The following is a 23,231-nucleotide window of genomic DNA, read 5'->3' as shown; positions in this document are numbered from 1 at the left end:
ATGCAGCCCTATGAGTCATCAAAATATCTAGAGTAACAAGAGATCTGGCAAAATACAATATAAAATCAAATCAAACATTAAAAAAAAATCAAACAATTTAAAGAAACTACTCAGAGGTGAACCTCAGATCCCCTGGGTGGACATGGAGGGAGAAGGAGGAGGCAGAACCATGTTACAGCAGCTCAGGGCCAGATAGTCAGAGGGCAAGGCAGGAACTTGTCCCTGATCTGGATGGGTTGCTGCAGAACACTCACCACAGAGCACTGCCCCCCTTCAGAGGGGCTGCTTTTCCCATTTGGCTTCAGCAGATATTTACTCCCCAGCAAGAATCTCTTGCAAGCGCCTTGCTCCCATCCATTCCCAACACAGCAGCTGATTTTTAAGACACAATATTTAAAATGACTGCCTCCACTCCTGCAACTCTGGATGGGATCAGGGCCAGGAAAAGCCTCAGCATCTCTGTGCCCAGTGGTTCAGGGCTGTAGCATAGGAGTGGAACTCCGAGAGGCACAACCCAGTGCTACACCTAAGCAAAAAGAAAGTCCTCAGCTTTAAATGATGATGGAGATTTGGGGGTCACTGCATCAGGCTTTGGCAGGCTGCCAGCTGTGACAAGAAAAGCCAGAGCATGCTGGAATGTGGCTGAGCTGTATTTCTTCGGGAGCATTTATGTCTTGTACCTGCCCATCAAATATCCTCAAAGGATGAATTCTGTGTGAACAGCAGGGAGTAACAATACCTCATAAGCACTCTTCTCATGAGTGATTCAGATGAAGACATGGGAGAGGCAAAAACGGGTTACGGTAACTTTGATATTAGCAAGTCAAAAGCATAATGGTTGAAGAGATTAATTCACCAAATGTCTTGACAGATTTGCATGGTACCTGGCAACAATGTTATTATCAACAAGAACAATCCCTAACACAGAAGAGGCTGCAATCTGCTGGTAGCTAGTGTGGCGTGAGAGATGCCACATGCAGGGCTAGTCCCAGGGCAGGCTGAAATCAGCAGCACACTCCTTACCTGAGCAGCAACTGCAGCCCTGAGTAAACAGAACCCAGCACCCATGGATCCCCACCATATCTCTGTGTATTTCTTCTTCGTAAATATATATAAACCATATTTATCTTCATTACATACCAGATATAACTGGCACAAGAAATAGACTTAAAATTGACCAGCATCTTTTGTTAACCAGCTTAATATTTGAGTGCTTTTTTGTTTGCTTGCTGCATGCCAGTAGCCAGCCTTGGGCTGATATTTTGCGCAATGGGGTGTGTGTGCATTTGTGTCAAAAAATTTCAGCTGGAGGTAGCTATTTAACCCTCTTGAGGACAAAGAGGAAGTGCATCTTCCTCAGCATTAAGAAATCTCCAAACATTAAAGTTGCTCAACCTTGTTCTTTATGGAAAACCCTGGCGCTGGGCTGAGAAGATACCAGAAAGCCTTGGTCCTGGGAGAGGGATGCAAAGGGACATGAGAGTTGAACACAAAGGATAACTGTAGGAAAGGGCCCAAGGAAATCCATCTATACAGCATTTCTTAACTTAGGGACTGCATATCCACCCCATTTCTGGACATCACCAGTGCTGTTGAGGATGCACAGGGAAGAATCACTGACAACAGCTGCCCTAGAGCACGGCCTGACCGTGCTGAGCACTGTGCCAAAGACCTGTCTCCACTCAGCTGCCCGTCAGTTGTGCAGTGTTTATTCCTGTGCAAACACACCTGCGATACCCTGTGACCTGACTGGCACGGCGTCCTGTGCCAAGGAATGCCTCAGAGCGAGCCAGTGGCACACCCATCACCACATCCCAGGGGGCTTGGCCACAGCTTGCCTTCCCTGGGCAGCCCTCACCTGCTGCTTTTGTCCTCCTGCCCTGCTTCCTGCCCTGGGCATGGAGCTGAGCCCCCACACACCCTGAGTCTGGCTGCCTGCAGGCACCTTTGTGTGCCAACACGGAAATTCATGATTTACAGAAGAGCTGAGTATACCTAGAACACGCAGGACAGAGGCTCAGGCTGCGAGAGGCAGTCCTGTTTGTGCTCATTCCTGGGCCAGACCAGAAGCAAGCCCAAACCTCAAATCCTGTCAGATTTCTTTTCTTTTTTTAATGGAAAAAAAATACAAGGCAGTATTTTGTTGCCTATTTCTATGATTTATCCTTTATAGAGCTCCTTTCTACATTAACCCACAAGCCCCATTGCATCACTGCCTGCCTGGAGAGATGTTCAGAGCTACAAGAGAACAGTGATCAAAGATGGGCACCTTGTCACTGGTAAGTATGTGGGGCCTTCTTTCCCTTATGATGAGGAGGTGATGGGGTTTAAAAAACCTATCAATATGGAGCAGGCTACTTGTAGTATCTCTGGCTTCAGTGGGAACAAGGGCTGCTCAGAATGACAGAAGGGAATTGGGATGAAAACTGCAGTTTCTCAAGAGAGAGCATAATTTGGATACCTGTGCTTACTCCTGATTTTTGTCCAGCCTCCAGGCAAACACTCATGCACATCCCAGAGATGTGAGATCACATCCCAAAGATGCTGCAGTCCAAGACTTCTTGGCAAATTTCAACTCATACGCACTCAGAGCACAGATGTTTGAGACTGAGGGACTCAGAGCAGTGTTAAAACATCCCTCCCCTGCTGAAAGCCATGGAGACCTGCTCCCAACTCTGCTGCGGGCACCACCCAGCCCACATGGGCATCTGCTCAGCTACATCCCAAACCCCAGGGGTTCTGGGCATTCTGGGGCTGGGCTGGGCTGGGCAGTGGTGCTGGTTCAGCAGCTGCTGCAGGAGTGACCCAGGCACCTTTCTAGGCAGGTGCAGGAGCTCCTGACAACAGGGCAGGCAGGACAGCCATGGGACAGAGCTCAAGCCCAAATAAATCCTCCTTTTGGTTATTTTGAAACTTCCTTCAGATGCTATCAGCCATCACTAAAGAGCAATAATCTACATGATAAAGTAGCCTGAAAGAAAGAAATTATTTTAACATTGATGTGGAACAAGTTTAAAAGAGCTGCATTTCTTTCCCATTATCACTGACAGAACCAGATGTCTACAGGTTGAAGAACAATGATGAAAAATGAGCTGTGTCTTGTAGTTAGTTTACCAATCTGTCAAAAACAGAATTTGCACAGCTAGAGCAAACTGATCCCCTGTGAGCAGTGCTGGCATCAAAACTTCTTTCCTCAAGGTGTCACCCATAGCAATCAGAGACCTGAGAACCTCTGGAGCTGCAATTCTCCCTGCAGGAGACTTGCCAAACTTCACACCTAACATATGTCAAGCATCAAAAACTCACCAGTGTTGCTGAACATGGTTCTTGTCAGAGTTTCTACCCGAGATGCTTGCAGTGCCAGCAGCTTCCAAACACCTGAGCAGTCTCTGCCACTTGCTTCTGAGTGTGGAGAAGGAAGACAGGCTGCCCTTTTTATCTGTGTCTTGCTCTGAGGTGTCAGCAGGTCCACTGCCAAGGGGTGGTGTTTCAAGAAAGGAAGTTCCTGTGGAAAAAAAAAAAAAAAAAAAAAAAAAGACTACAACTCCCTCTGCACATAGTCAGACCCTGAAAAACAGCGAAACTTAAATCCCGACTCACATGGAAGGTGAATTTGCATAATCAGATGACAAGTGGACAGACCCTTCACTGACAAACAGTAAAATCATGGGCTAGGTGAGTAACAAGAATTCACCTATGCCCTAATATCCAGGTCACCAGGACTGCAACTCCAGGGCTAACTTTACAAGGAGGCACACAAGCATTTAATCCTTAGGAGAACAGAATTCCCCATTAGGACCAGTCTAACATGCTTATAAGTTAATGAGGTTTCTGTCATCACATTTGGGACAGAAATACTTGGAGCCATGGGCTAAAATCCAGCATTTACACATGTGGGTTGAAAAGCTGAAGGATCCTAGCACTGGCCCCCTCCCCGCAGGATGAGGTGGACCTCAAGGGACACAGCCCAGTGGGAGCACTGAGTGGGAAAGAGGAGAATCAGACTATGTCCAGGAGGAGAAAGAAATGTGATGGAACAGGAGCTGTTTGCTGGCTGCTCTTTGTTGGCAGCTCTGCCAAAGGTCTCTGCCAGGACATGGTTGAACCCCACATGCCCCACAGCCATCCTGGTCCTCAGGGCGACCAAAAGTGGAGAGATGAGCCTACACCACAGAGAGGAGAGCTGGTGGTATACAGGCCACCAGTGACATGGGCACAGTGTCCAGAGAGACAAATGTCCCCAGGTACCCAGAAACTTAGAGGTGGCTCAGCTGTGGGAGCAGCCTCAGCCTCCTGATACCCCCCTCAATGGGAGCTACCCAAGATTCAGCAAGGTAGAATTCTGTTTGCAAGACTGCCCTGTCTAAATGTGGGTTCTTCCTAAAGAAGATCTCTCTTTGGAAGCCTTCAAAGGCACCGACTGTTCTCCACTGGTTTGGGTAAGCATATATTTCCCTTTGGGAGGACAGTTTCCCTTGGTGCAAACGCGGAGCTGAGTTAGCAGATACCACCCTCCGAGCATGTCGCTGCTTGCTGGCAGGTGTATGTTGGGTGTCCTTGCTTGAGAGCATGACTAGGGCACCACAGGGCACCGAGGGTTCAGCACACATCCCTAATCTCACTGGACATCTGAAGATGAACAAGAACATTGGAACCACCAATGTTCTCAGCAGAAGGAGCATCACTCAGCATTCAGCACCAGACAATGCGCTGGCAATTGCGTATTTCACTATTGACAAAAACACTGCAGCCCTGATTTACCTTTCCGTGTCCCTTTTATTCTGCATTTCCTTCCTCCTAGTGGGTGAAAGACATTTTTGTTTAGGAGCAGTATGGGATGAAGTGAAGTATACACGGAATGTCAGTACAACAACATAACCAGTAATGCGTGTAATCTGAACATTTATGATATATCTTACTGGTTTTCACTTAACTGCAGCAAGAGTAATCCACATCAGCTGAAGTCACTGACAGTAGTTTCCTAATCCAGTCTCAACCTGTTTTATACATCATTCTATGCTTGGTTGGAGGCATCTTAAATTGTGTTGACACAATAGTCCTACAGCAAAATTACAGATTTTTGCAAACAGGAACAGATTTATATTGGTAACACTTTGCTTCTGAAAAAATGTTCTATATTTGTGCTGGAGGGTGAGCAAGTGAAGCAGGGCATGTATTCACCAGAAGTCATTCTTCCAGTCCTGTGGAGTTTTGCAAAACTTTGATTACAACAGTGTGCTTGTCCTGACCCTCACTTTAAACCTCAGAGTTCAAGGAAAGATTGTAAAAATTACATGGATGTGGGTCCTGCCCTGCCACCTTTGAACTTACTCCATCTTGGAAGGTGGCTGACCTTTTTTGGCAGGGAGGTTTGGCCATTGAGGCATGGTTTCAGTTCCTCTTTTGCTTTGTGCAGCTGCTGATCTAGCCTGCTCCCATTATCTTTCTCTACACACTGGTAGTATCTCAATTCAACAAAACTAAACCTGGCGCGTGGTACCACGCTCCCAACACAACCTCCCGCCCCTGGCTCGTACCAGCCTGCCCTGCCAGGAAAGGCCATTGAACTCTAATACTCTCCAGGAGTTGTTGGCAAGGTCTGAGAAGAGGAATTTCAGCTTAAACTACAGGAATGTTTTTAAAAGATGTGGTTTCAAGTTTTTTCACGTTGTCAGCAGATGATCTCTATCTTTTTACAGGTAAACCTCCTGTCTTTGCTGATCAGAGTGGCTGGCTATAGTTCAGCTCCATGGCTTTTTTCTTCTTGGTGAAGCAATGAAAAAGCCCATTTTAATTTCATTTTTTTACCCCCAAACAGTTTTAACCATTAATCACTTCAATCTTTCTCATAAAACTATACTCTTTTAATTAACAGTAAGAGAAGATTTTTTTCCCCACAGGCAATCTCCCTATTCCCAATAATTTCAGCAACTTACTTCCCAGCTTGCAAAATAAGACAACAGAGGCGGTCAGCCTTATCTATATCTGTCTGTTGCAAGGTCACCTTATTAGCTGGCACAAGAAATAAAATTAGCTGGCAAACAAATAAAATAAAATTCCCCAGTGGCTGCTCCCCTATTTGCAAGCTTGTCTTTTGTCTCAGGTTTTGTTTATTTTGTGTATCAAAAATGACAAAACAAGTCAAACTTCCAGAGCATGACCACAGGTATTGATGCCAAATACGAAAGACAAATCCTTAGCTTAACGTTTTCATTCATTTGCAACCCCATGAGAAACTGCCCTTTGTAACAGCAATTTACTGAGCTACATTTTTTATAAACACCTGAGGCTTCAAGTTGATTTTGTTTTGTCGGGTTTTTTTTCTATGTCTAGTCAGAGTATACTCAAAATAAATAAGAAATCAAAAGGCTTCCTTTTCGGCGGTCTGAAAAGGTGAAGTCATCATCTCAGCCTTCCCACGGGGTTGCTGTGAGGTGTCAGAGGGTGAGCAGTGCATCTGGCATGGAACACATGGACACAGCCCCTGTCTGGGTCCTGATGGCACCACGGTGAGGAGATGTCCTCCACTGACCACAGCAGGACTGCTCCCATGTGCACCACCTAGTAGGTGTTGAGTCCTGCCTGAATCACAGCCTAGGGAGTGATAAGTAGTGAGAAATCTTGGGGGTGTCAAAGACAAAAAAAGCACAGAAGAACAGCTGAGGATCTGGTCCATCTAATTGGAACTAGATTTGAGGTGCTACGTAGGTCCTGCTCTCACAATTTCATTAAGATGTACCTCAGTCTTTAGGAATGTCCTAGTATTGAGACACATCGCATCCACACAATGATCCTGGCGTGCCAGTTACTCTGAAAGGAGCATTGATTTGATCACTTCTCACTCACACACTTTGACCATGGACATGACAGTGGTCTGTGCCCACAAGGCATCCCATGTATCCAGCAGGCAGATTCACTTCTAATCCAACATGAGCCAGCTTGTGGTAGGCATTCGGACGTCAGGGGTTGATGAAAGATGGCCAAGCCCAGATCTTAACTGATTCCAAGTCATCTGGCCCCAGGTATCTGGTAATGAGTTTCTCACAGGCAAATACCAGAGAAGTGATTGATGCCAGTATAATTATTATGGAAATTCCACTGTTTCACAGCATCGTGAAGTCATAGACTACCCTGAGTTGTAAGGGACACACAAGAGTCATGGAAGCCCTATTCCTTCCTTCCAGCTGAATGCTGAAAGAGGATTTTTGGACCTAAGTTAGGGATATAGGTGACTGGCTTTGGGCATTCACCTGCAGAAGGAATGAAAACTGTTATCATCCTGTGCCCAACCCAGCACCACCCAAGGGCCCTGCTCCTGAAGAAGGCAAAGACAGAGATCAAATAGTGACCATTCCTCCACATATATCAAACGTAGACTTACAACTACTCAGGCAAAACACTCTCCCTGACCTGAAAGAGACGTTCTGTGGGCCCAAAAACTGAGGTTTTAGACCGCTGACAAAAGAGAGAGCTGCTTTAAGAGCAAGCCAAAATTCTATGATGTTAAAATATTTTTTAAGATCCCTTTCCTGGCAAAGGTGCAAAAGGCAAAATTGCAATATCAGTCCAGATATATGGAGCAACAACGTGTGAAGGCTGAACCTGGAATTTCAGTACTATGACTTCTTGACCCTCAGTTCCAGTACAACTGTTGCACTGGAAACACTGAAATATGCATGCTCCAGTGCTGAGATATTATGTATTAGTCTAAAACAACTCAATATATGGTACTTCTGCTTCTCGGCAAAATACTGTAGAATTTTGAGCAATAAATTACAAGAAAGATCTCCATCATGTCATGTTTTAAAAATATTTGCCCACTTTCTGAACCTGATGAGCCAGCTAGCCTCTGCTGCTTCCTGCAGGCAGGAGTTCCTCATCCAAATGACACACTGCAAGAAGAGGAAGCTCCTTTGGCTTTGACGCTTGCTGGCTTCCCTTGTGGCCCTCGTCCTCAGAGGAGACAATTGACAGCTCACCTTCTCCATTATTCTAGCTTACTTTCTCCATGCAACTTATGGTCTTCTCAGCCCCTGTTACAAAGCACCATAATCTGTTTTGCAGTCTGAATGGCCCTAGCCTGCTAACTCCCTCCTCACACCTTCATCCCATCCAGAGACTTGAAATGGGGAGAAGGACTGCCCTCACCATGCCATCCCATAACCTACAGTGTGTGTTTGAAAAGGGTCCAACTAGTGGGTGGGTGTAGTTATTCCAGGGCTGTATCCACCCTACTGCCACTGACCCATGAACTTGCTTGCATGTATGACCACACTGACTGATTGCAGTGTGAACACATACCCACAGCCTACACCTAAAGCAAACAATATGAAAAGGTACGAGGAAAAATAAAGCAAAAGAGGGCTGCAAAAAATAAATGGTAAGGGCAAGGAAATCAACAGCGCAAATATTGAATCAGGGATAAAATAGTTTATCCATGTATTAAAAACAGCTCCAGCAAACAAGGAAAATACTGAAAGAATACCTTCCCACCTGCAGGATATGTGTTAGGTTGCAAATATTTAAGTGAGAAAACAGAAACTTGCATGCCAGTGTCTTCGAGTAACATTTCTTTCTGCAGGGGAGGTGTACCAGCTTCTCCCACCTGTCTGTGTGGGTGTGTGAGTATACACATCAAGATGTACATGGTCTGCAGACTACAGGTCACACTGAGCCATGCTGCATTCCCGCCAGCCAGCGCTGCAACTGAAATTGTCACGTGGTGGGAAGGGAGAAACTTCCTAGACCAAAGTTTGCAGGGAGGAGATGGTCCTGCACGGTGCTGCACCAGAGCAGACCAAAACCACAGGAGGTCCAAAGGTTTTGTCCCATCCCTGAAATGTATCCATCAAGTGGCAGTCTCCAGGTATGGCAGGACTGACTGAGCCAGGGGATCTGTGGCTATTTGCCCTGGAAAATGACCAAGCTAGAGTATTCCCACCCACCCCTTGTAACAACATCCAGGCTATTGTCCTTCACAGCAGCTCATGATGCTCCTCTCCATGACTACCAGGGTTTTCTAGGAAGCATATTCATGCAACACTGGTTCCTAGCAGAATCATGCCTGTGATTGCCTAACACTGGAGCGTCCTGAAGGGAAAAAGTCACTTAACTTACCTCCTATCTGGATGAGGAAACAGTCAACTGGCATCAGAAAATATATTTGTAATGCCTCATCCTTCCCTGGGGCACTGCTCATTTCTCCCTAAGTGCTGCCTTAATTTACTGACAGCAATTAGGGTCGAAGTCCTGGCTGCTGTTCAGACATTGCACACTGCAGGTGCCAGTGCCAAGCAGAGCTGTCCAACTCTCACCTCTCGCTGCAAAACCAGAGATGCTCTGCTTGTGCCAAGGGAGGCCCTGAGCTGCTCACACGGCCGAGCCCCAGCCCCAACTCCCACAGGCAGCGCCAACTCTCACAGGCTCACAGTGAGGAAAATGAGGAAAACTGAGCAACAGGTTCAAAATGTACAAAAAGTGGTGGCACCATCTACAGCACCCCACCTACTACCACTCCTTGCAGCCCTTCCCTCTTGCTTATTTCCATTGCCATGGATTTATCCCCTCAGGGTGCAGTGGAGCCTCTGTGTTCTGCAAAACCTGTGCAGGGGCTAAGCACGGTGTGCATCATCTCCCCTCAGCAAAATGGGAGTGGGAGGCCCCACCCAGGAGTTCCTCAGGCTTTAACCCAGCAATCCCTCAGGACTTCAAGGGCATGAAGGGAGCTGCTTAGGAAATCTTGGCAATTAGTACAGCCACTCAAAGACACCCTTCCTTAAACCTCAAGGGAAAATTGAAACAATGAATAATGTTAATAAACAGTCAGAAACCGAAAAAACTTGGTTGGAGTGTGAATAGCATGGCTGGCTGGCTGGCTGGTTGGCTGCTCCCAGGGCAAACAGTCTCCTGTGTGTGCCAAGTGCTGCTGCTGGCCATGGGTCACTGTGGTGCTGCACACAGCCAGGGGATGGAGTAACACAGCTTCCCGGTCATCCCTCTGGGCACCCCACGCTGGGGAGCTGCAGCTGGTCAGCCCTGCCCAGCCCTGGGAGCCATGACTAATACTGCAAGAGTACAAGCCTCTGGCAGCCCAGGTCTGCATGGTGCCTCAAGGGGGAACCTCCTTTCTGTGGCACAGCAGGATTTAATGGGAACTACTAAACATGGAGGCAGAAGGTCAAACCAATTTCCAGTTATAGATGGTGGTAATCATGAAACTGGCCCCTAGGTCACAGGAAATCCATCTGTCTGCCCAGACGGGATGGTCACCAACACCAGATTGAGTCACTTGAGGTTCTGTCTAGCTGAGTCTTGAGAATCTCCATGGGCAGAGACCCAGCTGCCTGTATAGGCAACTAACCTCCTAGTGACATTTTTTCCCCTGATGGCCAGCTTGAAAGTCCTAAGAAACAACCTGTGTCTGTTACCTTGTTTGGTACTGGCCATTTCTGTGCTGCCTCTGGAACTCCTTTCCAAGGCTAATTGGGTCAGCCTGAGCCTTCCTTGTCTCCAACCAGCCCACATCCCTCAGTCTCTCCTCCTAGGCCCGTGCCATCTTGGAATTCTTGAGCCAGATCAGTTTCCTGCACCCCTCCTGAATTTGGGGGTCCAGCACTGGATAAAACACTCCAGTTAGAACCACTGACTACGTTAGGACTCTGAGAGCCCCACTGGGACTGGCTGCCCCCGCCCAACCCACAGGGCTTCTCCCTCCTCCCTGCCCATGGCCCAGGACCCCATCACAGATTTTACAAGCAAGTTGCTGACCTTTTTTTGGTATTCAATACCTGGAAAGAGACCCGCCTTAGAAAGGGTGCTGAAACACACAGCCCAACAGCATAAAGCTACCAAAGGTGTTATTTTACAGTCTAAAGTACTTTGTTCTGTCCTCAGGAAGGACAACATTCTCAGGAATGTTGTCTTCTTCAATTCTTTCCATTAAAAAGTCACATGGTACAACACTCCACACACTTGATTCTTAGGGGCAAAGTCCTGGTTCTCCTGGAAAGGCTTTTACTACTGACCTGAGCTCACCCCAGATTTTTCTCCAAGATCAAGTGAGCTGCAGGCACCACACCACTTGCTGTAGATAAGTGCCCATATTGTGCAACTTCCCTCTGCACCTCTCAGATCCCCAAAGTGAAGATTTACTGCTGCTCTTCTGCAGAAGAGCACCCTGAACACGTCAGAATTAGTACCCATTTATTCCTAATTTCATGTTTTTTTCTGTGCCAGATAAGGTCAGAGCCACTCTTCTGGCATGTTGTGTCACAGAACTTCCTTCTTCAAAAACACCCCACTGCTTGCAAGATCATGTAATTATGTGTGCATGTGGGACATTCTTGCAACGTGATCATTTAATGTCTCTGAAGGGTCAGCAGAGGGCACTGAGTCAAATTCCTTGAAAATTTTGAATATAACAAACTCGGCAGAACAAGCTACCAAACTTATTTATTGCATCTACTTCAAATAATTCTCACCTAGGCAAACATACCATCCTTCAAGTGATTTCAATATGTGCTGTGACTGAGATGCTGTACAAACTTTCAGTGACTCCTTGTCAATGACAACAGGGACATTTAAATTTTTTATGTATATATCCTTATCTAATCAGTCAAATTATGGTTTATGGTTCAACTGAAACTGTAATTTCATTTGGCTTTGTTCCTTGTAAAGTTATATGAGACACTGTTTACCTTAGATACAATACTCCTGGACCTTGTTTATACAACATTTTTCTTGTTTTTCTGTTTCTGCTTCCCACCATTAATTAAAATATTCTTATTTGAATCTTCGTGAGTGTCATTGTGAGCCTTTCTGTTAACCATGCACATGCTTCTTCTATTCTTTAAAAGTATGACACGGTATGGCCATGCCTGATGATGAATAAGATGCTGAAAAACAAATGTTTGAGAATGAGAGGTAGGTGCAGGAAAGACTCATTACAATCAGCATTTGGGTTGCTAGCAACCCAACAACCAGCACTAGACCAGGCTGCTCAGAGCTCCATCCAAGCTGGCCTTGAATAGTGCCAGGGATGGGGCATCCACAGCTTCTCTGGGCAACCTCTTCCAGTAGGATTTCTTTCCTTTTATCCAACCTTAATTTTCCTTCTTACAGTTAGTCCCCATTACTCCCTGTCCTATCACTGCAGTTCCTGATGAAGAATCCCTCTCTTGCTTCCCTGTAGGCCCCCTGCAGTTGCTGGAAGGCTGCTATGAGGTCTCCACACAACCTCCTCTTCTCCAGGCTGAAGAGCCCCAACTTTCTCAGCCTGCCTTCCTAGGGCAGATGCTCCAGTCTCCTCAATTTTGTGGCCTCCTGGACTTGCTCCAACAGTTGGATGTTCCTCCTACTGTTCTGATGCCCTCCTCAGGGGCACCAGAGCTGGACGCAGCACGACAGGTGGGGTTTCACGAGAGCAGAGCAGAGGGACAGAATTACCTCCCTCCACCTGCTGGCCACACTCCTTTAGATGCAGCCCAGGATTTGTTTGGCTTTCTGGGCTGCGAGCCCACACTGCTGGCTCATGTTGAGTTTCTGGTCAGCCACTACCCAAATGTCCTTCGCCACAAGTCTGCTGTCAGTCATGTCTCAGCCCAGCTTGTAGGTGTGCCTGGGATCAAATCCATGTCTCCAATTTAGAGACAAGGATGTCGTGCAGGACAGTGTCTAATGCTTTGCACAAGCTCAGGCAGACAACATCCATGGCTTTGCTCCTATCCACCAGTGCTGTAGATACAGCACTGTGTTTCTGTGAGATTTTGCCGGAATTTGACTGGAAACATGTTCCCAAGACTCTCTCTAATAATACCTCACCTCAACTGAGCAAAAACTTCATGGATGCACACTGCTGTAGTTCCCACATGAGGTAACCCAGCTCCCGCCCTGGTAAACCAAGGTCTTGGAGCTGGCCATGATCTTCAGCCACCTTACAAGTCCACCACATCTGAACCACTGACTTGTCAAACACAGCTCATTTATTATTCTCACATTGCTTTATTGTGTGTGTGTGTGGTCTAAAATATCTAAGAATTAAAAAAATCAGCCATTGAGCTTTGGACACAGTTTCATACTGGAAATCCACCTCTGTTTTTTTTTTAATTACCTTCACCCACATTTTGGATGATCCCATAGGAATGGTTTACCAGAAGTACACTGCTTGGCCACACAGTGATTACAGTTTTTCTTGCAGCCCTGACCCCACTGGCAGACATGGCCAAACTCTTGTGTACACAAGAGGAGTGGGACTCTGCCATAAAATGAACCCTGCTTGGAAATCTTTCCTTACCATGGGAATTGGTGAAAAACTTCCTTCCGTTCCCACCTTCAAGTATTTATGAGAGAATTTACAGCCCTGGTTTATATTCACCCACCTTAAAGGGAGCACCGCAAAGTAAAGTGCTGCTCACACATTCTGCATACGTTCCACTTCCAGAAAAACACCTCCTAAACCCTGACCTCCAACAATGACCGTAATAAAGAAATGTCAGCTTTGAGATAGTCCACGTTACAAAGCTTTCCAAATGGTTTATTAGGAAACGGGACAACAGCCAAATTAACCAGAGTGCCTGGTCCTTCTATTGCTGTTTGCATGAAGGCAGCCATTGGCTTACAGCTGGCTGAGAGTTAATAACAAGGGCAAATAAATCAGGCCTCATTAATTTTCCATTATCTATGAAGATCTAAGGAGACCTGATGTACTTAGAAATGCATGGCTCCTGTCTGTCATGTCTGCAGACCTATGAGGTCCCTGTGTTAGGTCCCAGCTTCCACTGCTGCCACCCAAAGAGCTCCTTAGGTGCAAAGACCCATGGTGGCAGGGAGGGAAGGCACTCAGAGCACTCTGCCCTCTCCCCCACCATATGCAGCTCCCCTCTTTGACAGGAAGACTTGAGAGCACACTGATGAGAGAGGCAAAGGTTTTGCCTCTCTGGGACACGGCTGCCAGATGTGGTAAGCTAGAATGGCAGGGAACAGACACAATGGCTCTTGGCCTCTTCTGGGAGACAGTGACTCTTCTGATTCAAAGAAGGCACAAACTCAACTCCAGTGGCATTTCCATCCACAAGTCTATTTTACACTTGACACAGCACAGATCTGCCAGTCATGACAGACCTGACAGGTTCAGATACAGATGCTCACAGAGATGTGTCCTTAGGTTTTCTGCACATGCCACAACCGTGACTCACCTTCTGTCATTACAAGATGACAGAGACAACCTGGCAAGCCCAGAGCAAGTAAGCAATATCACCACCATGATGCATAGATTTATAGGCATGGTTATATTTGTTAATTCCAACTGAAAAATTTTCAAGGAGGAGAAAAAAAGAAGTGTGAAGGAGAATTAAGCCAATACCTTACAAATGATGATTCATGACACATTCACCAAATTGACACCTGGAGTAATCACTGATGCAAAATTTAGCAGATACCAGTGATCTGGTTGATCATATTACATCAATGGGAATAAGCATCTCATGGCATGAGAAACTCCCTTTTACCAAACAGTAAAGCAATTGTCAACTTGAGTGGGGATGAGGGATGTATTGAACATGGACACTCCATGTGAAGGCAGGTTGCCTGTTGAACTGTCCCAAAATTAGTTTAACCTACACAAAGCAGGAATGGTGATCAAAACTCTATTCTGGATAAGGGTTTAAATGAAAGAGCAACAACCTTACAGTGACTAACATGTCAGGAATGGGTAAGTGAAAATTCTAGAAGTCAGATACAAATGGCAAGTTCAAGGGTGTGTGTGACTGATAGAGGAAGCTGAAGGAATTAATGAAAGTCTCCACAGCCTTACAGGTAGCAGTGAGCATAGAACCATTTCAAGAGACAGTCAGGAACAGCAGAGCAGAAATAACAGCTGCCTTCAGCATCTAATTTTGATTGCCCTTCTATTTTGGAATAGGTCCTTTCATGGAAAAATACTGATGCACAAGCACCTTCCACAGCCACCATGTTTACTTTCAGCATTCCCCTAACTGGGAAAGCTCCACAGCCACAGGGTGTGAAGAGGAGGAGTGGCTGATAAGCCTCTGGCCCCGATTTTCACAATACTGACTCAGAGTTGACCAGCTCCTTCCGAGCTGTCACCGCCACCATATTTTGCAAGTCAGCAGATGAGCAGTGAGCAGCAGTTAGCACCTCGGTGGCTGACGTGTTCAGAGGCTGGTGGGGACTGGGGATGCTGTCATGAGACAGGCTGGAGAGGGGCAGCATGGCACTGTGACCCCTGCATCATTCCTTCTTCTCCGCTGGGACTGGCACCAGCTGGGGCGCAGCCATGTGCAGCAGCATGAGCCCACAGACTGTCATGGCGAGGCCAACCCACCACAGAGGTGTCCACGTCTCCCCGAAGAGCAATCTTCCCAGGATAGCCTGAAGGAAAAGAGAGACACAAAGCTTTGCTGGGCTGAGCTGCCCCAAGGCCTCTTGTGCTGTGAGGACAAGAGCTGTGAGGACTTCTGGGAGAGACAGCCCTGGAAAAGACCTGGTTGAGGAAACTCCTGCTGGGATGACCAAGAGGAACGGCTGCTGAAGATGATGCTGGAGATTACGAACTCCACCAGCAGCCAGGAAGCACAGCTATACTGGGGTCCCTAAAAAGGATTTGACAGATGCACATGTACTTTGCTGCCTTCCCAGCACTTCTCAGGAGCCAAATTTCCCACTGACTGGGCATTTATTAATACTGTCGATTATTGGACACCATCATGAGCTGTCTGCCAGCTGGAGCACAGAAACAAGGTGAACTGCTGTCAAGAGCAAAAAGCACGTGGAAAAAACCTGTGGGTCAAAGACTCTCTTGCTGCCACTAGAGGTACTGCATCTTCAGACCCAGCTAGGGTGACTATGGCTTGTCACAAGTGAGGTGCTGCAAAGGAAAAGCAAAATGAAGCAAAGCTCCCAGCTCCAGCTCCCACTGGCAATCAGTTCAGTCAACTGTGTTGCTGCTGCAAGGCATGCAGCAGCACCCTTCCTCCTGCACCACCACCCAGGAAAGTTCCATCACCTGTGCTGTGAATAGCTATCAGAGCAGCTGAGGCCTGACACAAGCATTTCCCATCTGTATGTAACTCTCCCTCTGTGGCCAGCGATGCTGGCTGCACTGGGAGATGAGTTACAACCAGTGTGGGCATTCCCACCTGGCTGTGCTCCTCAGGCTTCAGTGTCTAGGGAAGGGGTCTACTCACCGAAAAGATGAAGTTGGAGGCTGTTGTTGTCACAGAGGCAGCAGCTGAGGAGGAGGAGAGTCGCAAGGCTTTTGTGAAGACTGTCCACATCACTGCATTGCACACAAACACCAGGCCAACGCAGCTGAGGCGAAGCAACACTGAGAGCTGCAGGACAAAATGGAAAACTCTGTAATTCATGCACACTTTGGAGCCAAACCTAATGGTGTGGGCTTTTAAAACTGAATTATGGTTGGTATTACATGAATATATTAAATCACAGAAGGAAATGGAAACAAGCAAACAGCTCTGGACAGACCGTGAGCCTGCCATGTCCTGCTGCAAGCCCAGCCTCACACTACAACCTGGGAAGTGCTGGGATAATGTGCAGCAGCTGCCATGCCAGAAGCCAACCCACAGAAACTTCTCCAGCTCACAAAGGGGTGCCACACACAAGGCCCAAAAATGCCCTTCACTTATCACCTGATGTATGGAAAAGGGTCAAATTCAGTCTGACAAACACCAGACATGCAATACATGCTGGCACTGTGTGTGCTCCACAACCCAGCTGTGAATGTGAGCCAGGATCTGGGTGGTCCCAAAGCACTGGTCCTTACGAGATCCGAGGACCTGGCCTGCCCTAGTGCTGCAGTGAGGGTAGAGCAGGATCCCTGGGAGGAAAGAGCGAGCTGAGTGGCTTCATGCCCTGTTTTCCACAAGGAGTAGCTTTTGCCTTGTTTTACTCACTGGAGAGCAGGGAAGTTTACTGACGGGGTCTCTGCTCTAGCATTTAGTAGCAATAAAACCAATTTTGAATTCAAGGGCCTCAAGAAACATCTCCCTCCTTAGACAACCCGACCAGATGTGTAACTGCCTCACTCTGAAAAAAGGGCACAGCTGCACCTAAAAAGCCAGCACCATTCACAGTGCCCCCCACCCCTTCCTAATTTAAGCAGTTGAGGCCATCTCCCCAGCCCCTGGGTACCATGTAGTTGATGTGAAGACACCAAGGGAGATCACAGGCAGGCAGCTCACAACTCTCACAAGTGAAAAAAGCGAAAGCAAAGGTTTGTCTACACCCGTAGCAATCACAGCTTCATAGCCTGCCACCTTTCAGTCCATGGTGGGATCCTTCTTGAGGCAGACAGAAACACAGGTTTGAGGCCACCAACAAGTACAGCTCAGAGGTGGCACCTGCCCTGTGGGAATGGCTGCAGTGTTCTCCTGCCAGCTGCCCAAATCAACAGCGTCCACCAACTGTGCCCTGCTCCCACTCAGAAGAAGAAATTACTAATTGCAAGCAGTGGGGGAGCCCACAGTTTTCTGAAGTAAGTGATATGGCAAAGTTAAAAGGAAAACAAAGCGAAGCAAATCCATGCTTGATGGCTGGCACAAGCTCTCTGAGGCTAATCCCACTCCAGTGAGGGATGGTGCAGGTGTGTCACCTCATTTGGCCCCAGTTGTGGCAAAGGCCACCAACTTCTGCAACTAATCAGGGCAACAGTAAAGATTCAGAATGATTCCCACCAGTGAATCACTTTGTCTTCCCACTGACACCCTGGCAACCCCCGTGTGGATGGGTAAGAGGGACAACCATGTTCAGCTACCATTGCTCCTTTGAGGAAGAAAACTTGTGCTGTGTTAGGGCTCACCACAGGATGGGGTTTGCCTCCCAGTTTCACTCTCTGCCAGTATGACCTGGCAGTTTGACTTTCCTCAGGGAGTTACGTACATCCACACACCTCTGGTGAGTAAGCAGACTTGGGAGTGGGGATGAGAGAGGAAAACAATTCTCTATGTTTCACCTAACTCCAGTGTATTTCTGGAGCAGAAAGAGAAGATGCTGCTGAGATAAAAACAAAAACAAAACAAAACAAAACAAAACAAAACAAAACAAAACAAAAAACCTAAAGAAATCTTATTACTGCCTTCAACTATTAGCTTGAGGGTGTAGAGGGATGGAGCCCAGGCTCTTCTCCAAGGTCCACTAGGATATGACAAGAGGCAACAAGGGAAGTATGCAACAAAATAAGGAAAAGCAAAGGTGATCAAGCACTGGAACAGAGGTCATGGGCTCCCAGACTTTCCCAGACTCTCTAAATATTTAAAACTTATCTGGAGAAGATCATGTGTAAGCAAAGGTTGGACTAGAGACCTCCCAAGATCTGGCCAGACTTGAGCTAGTCTGAGACTACTGGTGGTGAAGCAAAGCTGGCTCCCACCGTCACAGCAACTATGCCACCTTCAAAAGTGACCCAAAATCCATGGCTTCTTCTGATCTCCCAATGCAGAGCCAGGGAAACCAGCTGCAGGTGGCACATGCCCAGAAGGAAATTTTATCAGAGAAAGGTCAAGTTTCTCTGTGCCCAGGGCAGCAGAGTGGTCATTGCAATGGTACGCAGACAGAGAGATAGGAACATCCCCACGTGTTCCCCACAAGGAAGGAGGGACATAAATTCCTCCCCTGCTACGGACTCAGCTGAGCCACCCCAATGAGTCAAGGATTACTGTTCTGATTGCTTTTCTAAGCAAAGATTAATTTCAGTGTACATTTCAGATAATCCAGAATCACTCCTGAAGTGGCAGAAGTAATTTTAGATGAAGTTTGGCAGGGGAGCGGAGAAAGCAAAGAAAAACTTTTGTTCAAGTGCAATGACCCTTCCTGGTCACACTGCTCTCAGGCTGCGCCACCACAACACATCCTTGTGGCCAGGAAATCCATCCCTGTGGTGCTGTGGAGTATCCTGCTACCCTGCATCATCAGCTCTTAGAAGTGCCAACACACTTTTTGCTGCCGTGTTCCACACTGCACAAGTGATGGCTGCTATCCCACTTATTTTGGGATTTCTGTAGCTCTTCCTCCAACACAAAATCCCTTGAATCTCTGTCACCTCGTGGCTGCTCTGCAGAAATGCCTCTGCCACATGAGTGCACTGAAATACTTTATGCATCTACAGTCCCATGCAATTTAAGCTACTAGAAAGATTATGGCATTTACATAAAACTTGGCTAGTTTTACAGCTAAGCTGATTAATTTAACTAATAATTGTCACCTGGAGCAGACTTGAAAACCAAAATAAATCAATCTGCCCATAAAAAAGAAACAGTCACAGAAACACAGCAGGGCAGAGGTTGAAAAGGGTCTCTGGAGTTCATCTGGACCAACCTCATCACTCCAGCAGATTGCCCAGGTCCATGTCCGGAGAGTACATGAGTGTCTCCAAGGATGGAGACTCTACACACCCCTGGCCACCCTCACAGTTTTGGGATGTTCAGAGGGAACTGCTCATTTCAGTACATGCCCTTTGCCTCTGGTCTTGTTACTGGGCACCACTGGAATGAGCCTGGTTCCATCTTTTGTGCACCCTCCCTGTGGATATTTCTACACATTGAAAAGATCCCCCTGAACCTTCTCTTCTCCAGGAGGAACAGTCCCAGCTCTTTCAGCCTCTCCTCACAAAAAAGATGCTCTGATCCCTCCATCATCTTTATGAGCCTCTGCTGGACTCTCCAGTAGCTCCATCTCTTTTTTTGCAGTGGAGACCTCAGAACTCAACCCAAAACTCCAGATGTGGCCTCACTGGGGCTGAGTAGAAGGGAGGGATAATCCCTCTTGGCCTTCTGTCAACACTTCACATCAACGACATGATACTTTGTCATAGCACACTAAAAAAATAAAAAAGAAGTACCAACCACCCCCATCCCCCCATCCTTGCCTCCCCAAAAATGGGCAATATTTTTATAAATTTCAACAGAGAAAAATACTCAGAAAAGATGCTGTCAGCATTTTCAGTAATTCCATGCTCTGCCATTCTCTCAGTACAAAGCATCATCTGGGTTTTTTTTTGGGCAGAGTGAAGAGTATCAGGATTTTTTTATTTATTTCTCCTTTCTGAGATCTCAGAAGAGATTAACAGGATTGGCAGGTACTGAGATTTGTCTTTTTAACTCTGTCTAATAATCACACAGGTCAATTTCTTTTTCTTTTTTTTCCCTTGTGCAAGGCTGGATTTGTTTCAGATCTAGCTTCCCTTGTGGGCTCCCCTTTGTACATTTGCCACGTGAGGAACAACCTGTGCCTAAATGAACCTCCCCAAAGTGTTTTTAGGATACATGCATGCTGCCTTCCTCCCGTCCCCACTCACACCCAGCCTGGTGCCCATGTCCCCCTCTGCCGTGGCTGTGCCAGGGTCACTGCTGGAGGCAAGGACACCGCCTCGGAGCTGAAGGGCCAGCACTCCCACGTAACCTCAAGCACACGGAGGTTTGAGAAACACGACCCAGATAAAGATCATCCCCAATAATGAACACCCAAAGAGAAGCTCCGCCTCTATGCTCTGCTCAGGGCCGAGCTGAGATAGAATAAATGAGAGAAGGGCGCTGCTATCAGCAAAACAGTGGGCTGAGAACAAGCATTTGATGCTCAGTCATACTAACATCCTGCTTTAAAGTAACACTGACGTGGAAGGGCTGGATTTGAGCTCCCACAGCTGGGCTTGGTTCGGGGCATTCCCGTACCACGCTCGCTCCCCTCACACCCGGCAGCCCCGCTGCGCGCCCCGCGCTGTTTACGTCGGCACCGCGCCTTACTCAGCCCCGCAAGGCTGGGCTGCCCCGGGCTGAGTCACGGCTCCGCCCTCGGAGCCCGCCCGCCTGCCTTTCCCTGCAAATCCAGGGCAGCCCCTGGGAGCGCCGCAGGAAGCACCAGCGCGCTCCTTCCCCCTCACCGCCGAGTGCCGCCTGCGGGGCGGCCTCACGGCAGCTCGGGGCACCCAGCACCGCCCGCTCCTTCCTTACCGTGCCGCCGGCCGCCTCCTCGCCCGGGCCCAGCGCCAGCTTCGCCGCAGCGGCCGCCGCCGCCCCCAGGCCCCCCGCGGCCACCGCCGCTGCCGCCCCGGCCCCCGCCCGCATGGTCCGGCTCAGCTCGGCCCGGCACCCCCCCGCATGGCCCGGCTCAGCTCGGCCCGGCCCCCGCCCGCATGGCCCGGCTCAGCTCGGCCCGGCCCCCGCCCGCATGGTCCGGCCCAGCCCCGGCGGCTCCGCGCAGCGCCAGCGCCGCCCCGCGCGGGCGGGCGGGCCCCAGGCAGGGAAGGGCCCGTGGGCCGCGTTCGCTTGGGCACAAAGGATTTATGGAAACGAGCGGGGAAGCACGGGGCCGGGGCACAACGCAGCTCCGACTGTGGCCATGTACAACACAGAAAAAGGGCAGAAGCCGCTGCCGACATGACGATAGTCTAGAAACAGGAAAGAAATGCTTGTAAACGTAGAACATGGCAGTCACAAATAAAAATACCCTTGATTGACCCCTCTTGGCCTGTGTGCTCCTGATCCGTGCTAGTTCTCACCTCTACTCACGCCCCAACACATTTTCCTTAAATGTCAGATTTTATTTCTCCACATCACATCTCAAGTGGAAACAAATCTGCAGCTTAAATTACGTTAGGTGGTGGAAATTCTTCTTTCCCTCAGCCAAATGATGTAGTAAATCATTAGGTATATTCTACCCTTTACCACACACATCTTTCCTCTTTATTCCCTTTTGCCCCAGTGCTTGTGGTCAAAACTACTATTGTATTTAGCCAGAAAACAGAATGATAGGATTAGTGGCAGTAAAAAAAGCCCTAGTTTGATATTGTATAGAAATGAACATTTTGTGTTCCACTAATAAGCATTTCAGTTATTTGCAATAAATCTTTAAGTGCAATTAAATGAACTTGTGGTGTACTCCTGTAAAATTTTCTGCATATTTTCACATCTTCTTTCCTAACATTTTTCACTTCTTTGATAAGAAAATGGTTGCAAAACCCTGAGAATCCTACAGTGCTAATATAGAGCTCTAAGTCGATACTAACAGAAAACAGGTTTGAAAAACATTTTATTTTCAAATAAAGAACAGAAACAAAAAAAGTATTTATAGTACTATTTACAAGCCTGTTACTAAATTCATATTTATGCTTTATTGAACAAAGTTTGATATGAAAATTATTTTTAAGCAACCCAGGAAAATCATTCTATGTTTAACTAAAGAAACAAACACAAAGAAATTGTCCTTTTTGAATTTTGGCTCTGATGGAAAATGTAGCATTTCAGAAGTAGTAGGAACCTGAATAAAAGTACAAAAGGAGACAAAAATCCAGGTGTGTTCCCAGGGAGAAAGCTTTTCCTTGGCAAGGTACAGAAGTTTCAAGGAACTATCTATCCAGCATTTATACAAAATCAGGTTTTTAAGTTGAAAAAGATTACAAAAAGGTGTTAAATTTTATTGAAAGCTGCCCACAGAGCTGGAATAACAATATTCACTTAGAGTTATTACCAGCAAAAAATCTACAAACTAGAATACTTGATTATTCCAGAACCACAGCAAAAGTCAAATTTGACAACTGACTTTTGCTTATTCTGTACACTTCAAAAATAAAACTCTGCAGTTTTATTTGGGTCCTTACCGCTGATTTTGTCTACAAATGTCACATTTTTTTGATTCTTTCAAAAAAATGTTTTCAACTCGTAGCTTTTCAGTCTCCTGCAAAACAGAGAAAAAACATGGATATATTAAGGAAATTATCCTCACTTTATTTTGGTATTTTTACACAAGCAGTATCTAGAGTTGTTCAAGCGTTTTATACACTATATACTTAAGGAAGTAAAATGGAGATCAAAGGCATCTCTGTTCCTTTCCAACAGAAGAGCAGGAATTTTAGTCTTTGTTCTCAAAGCTTAGCTCTTTGCTATGTCAGGCAGATTACTCCATCTGTAATCTACTCTGCAACTTACCTCTGTAAGTTTAGCATAATCTTTCTTCAGTTTCACAAGATACTGAATCTTCTGGTTTAGGTTTTGATGACCAAGTAATTTCCCATTCTCCTCAGCAAGTGAGTTAACTTGCTTCCTCAGCAATTTTATTTCCTGTAATAATAAATACATTGTGCATCTCTTAGCAGTAGCCTCTCCTCCTCTTTTCAGAAGCAATTCTTAGAGCTATTAACATACTAACATTCAAGTTTGTTGTAACATATGATGCAAGAGTTGGTTCACTCAGGAAATACAGGTTTG

The 23,231-nt window shown here is 46.9% G+C and overlaps 2 protein-coding genes across 2 annotated transcripts in view; both read right to left on the bottom strand.

The window, feature by feature from the left end:
- Positions 1–21,165, bottom strand: part of TGM4 (transglutaminase 4) — a 30,744-nt gene extending 9,579 nt beyond the window's left edge. Inside the window, exons 1-3 of the mRNA XM_059480144.1 lie at positions 20,979–21,165; positions 16,203–16,349; positions 3,307–3,505 (exon numbers count right to left, since the gene is read on the bottom strand). Coding sequence (XP_059336127.1) covers positions 3,307–3,505; positions 16,203–16,349; positions 20,979–21,092 — 460 coding nt within the window. The 5' untranslated portion in view covers positions 21,093–21,165. The remainder of the gene's footprint in view (positions 1–3,306; positions 3,506–16,202; positions 16,350–20,978) is intronic.
- Positions 21,166–22,039: 874 nt separating this feature from the next.
- Positions 22,040–23,231, bottom strand: part of KIF15 (kinesin family member 15) — a 33,934-nt gene continuing 32,742 nt past the window's right edge. Inside the window, exons 34-35 of the mRNA XM_059472261.1 lie at positions 22,953–23,084; positions 22,040–22,701 (exon numbers count right to left, since the gene is read on the bottom strand). Coding sequence (XP_059328244.1) covers positions 22,621–22,701; positions 22,953–23,084 — 213 coding nt within the window. The 3' untranslated portion in view covers positions 22,040–22,620. The remainder of the gene's footprint in view (positions 22,702–22,952; positions 23,085–23,231) is intronic.

Source organism: Ammospiza nelsoni, chromosome 1 (genome assembly GCF_027579445.1).
Source record: "Ammospiza nelsoni isolate bAmmNel1 chromosome 1, bAmmNel1.pri, whole genome shotgun sequence".
NCBI lineage: Eukaryota > Metazoa > Chordata > Aves > Passeriformes > Passerellidae > Ammospiza > Ammospiza nelsoni.
This window is presented reverse-complemented; position numbering and strand designations above follow the sequence as displayed.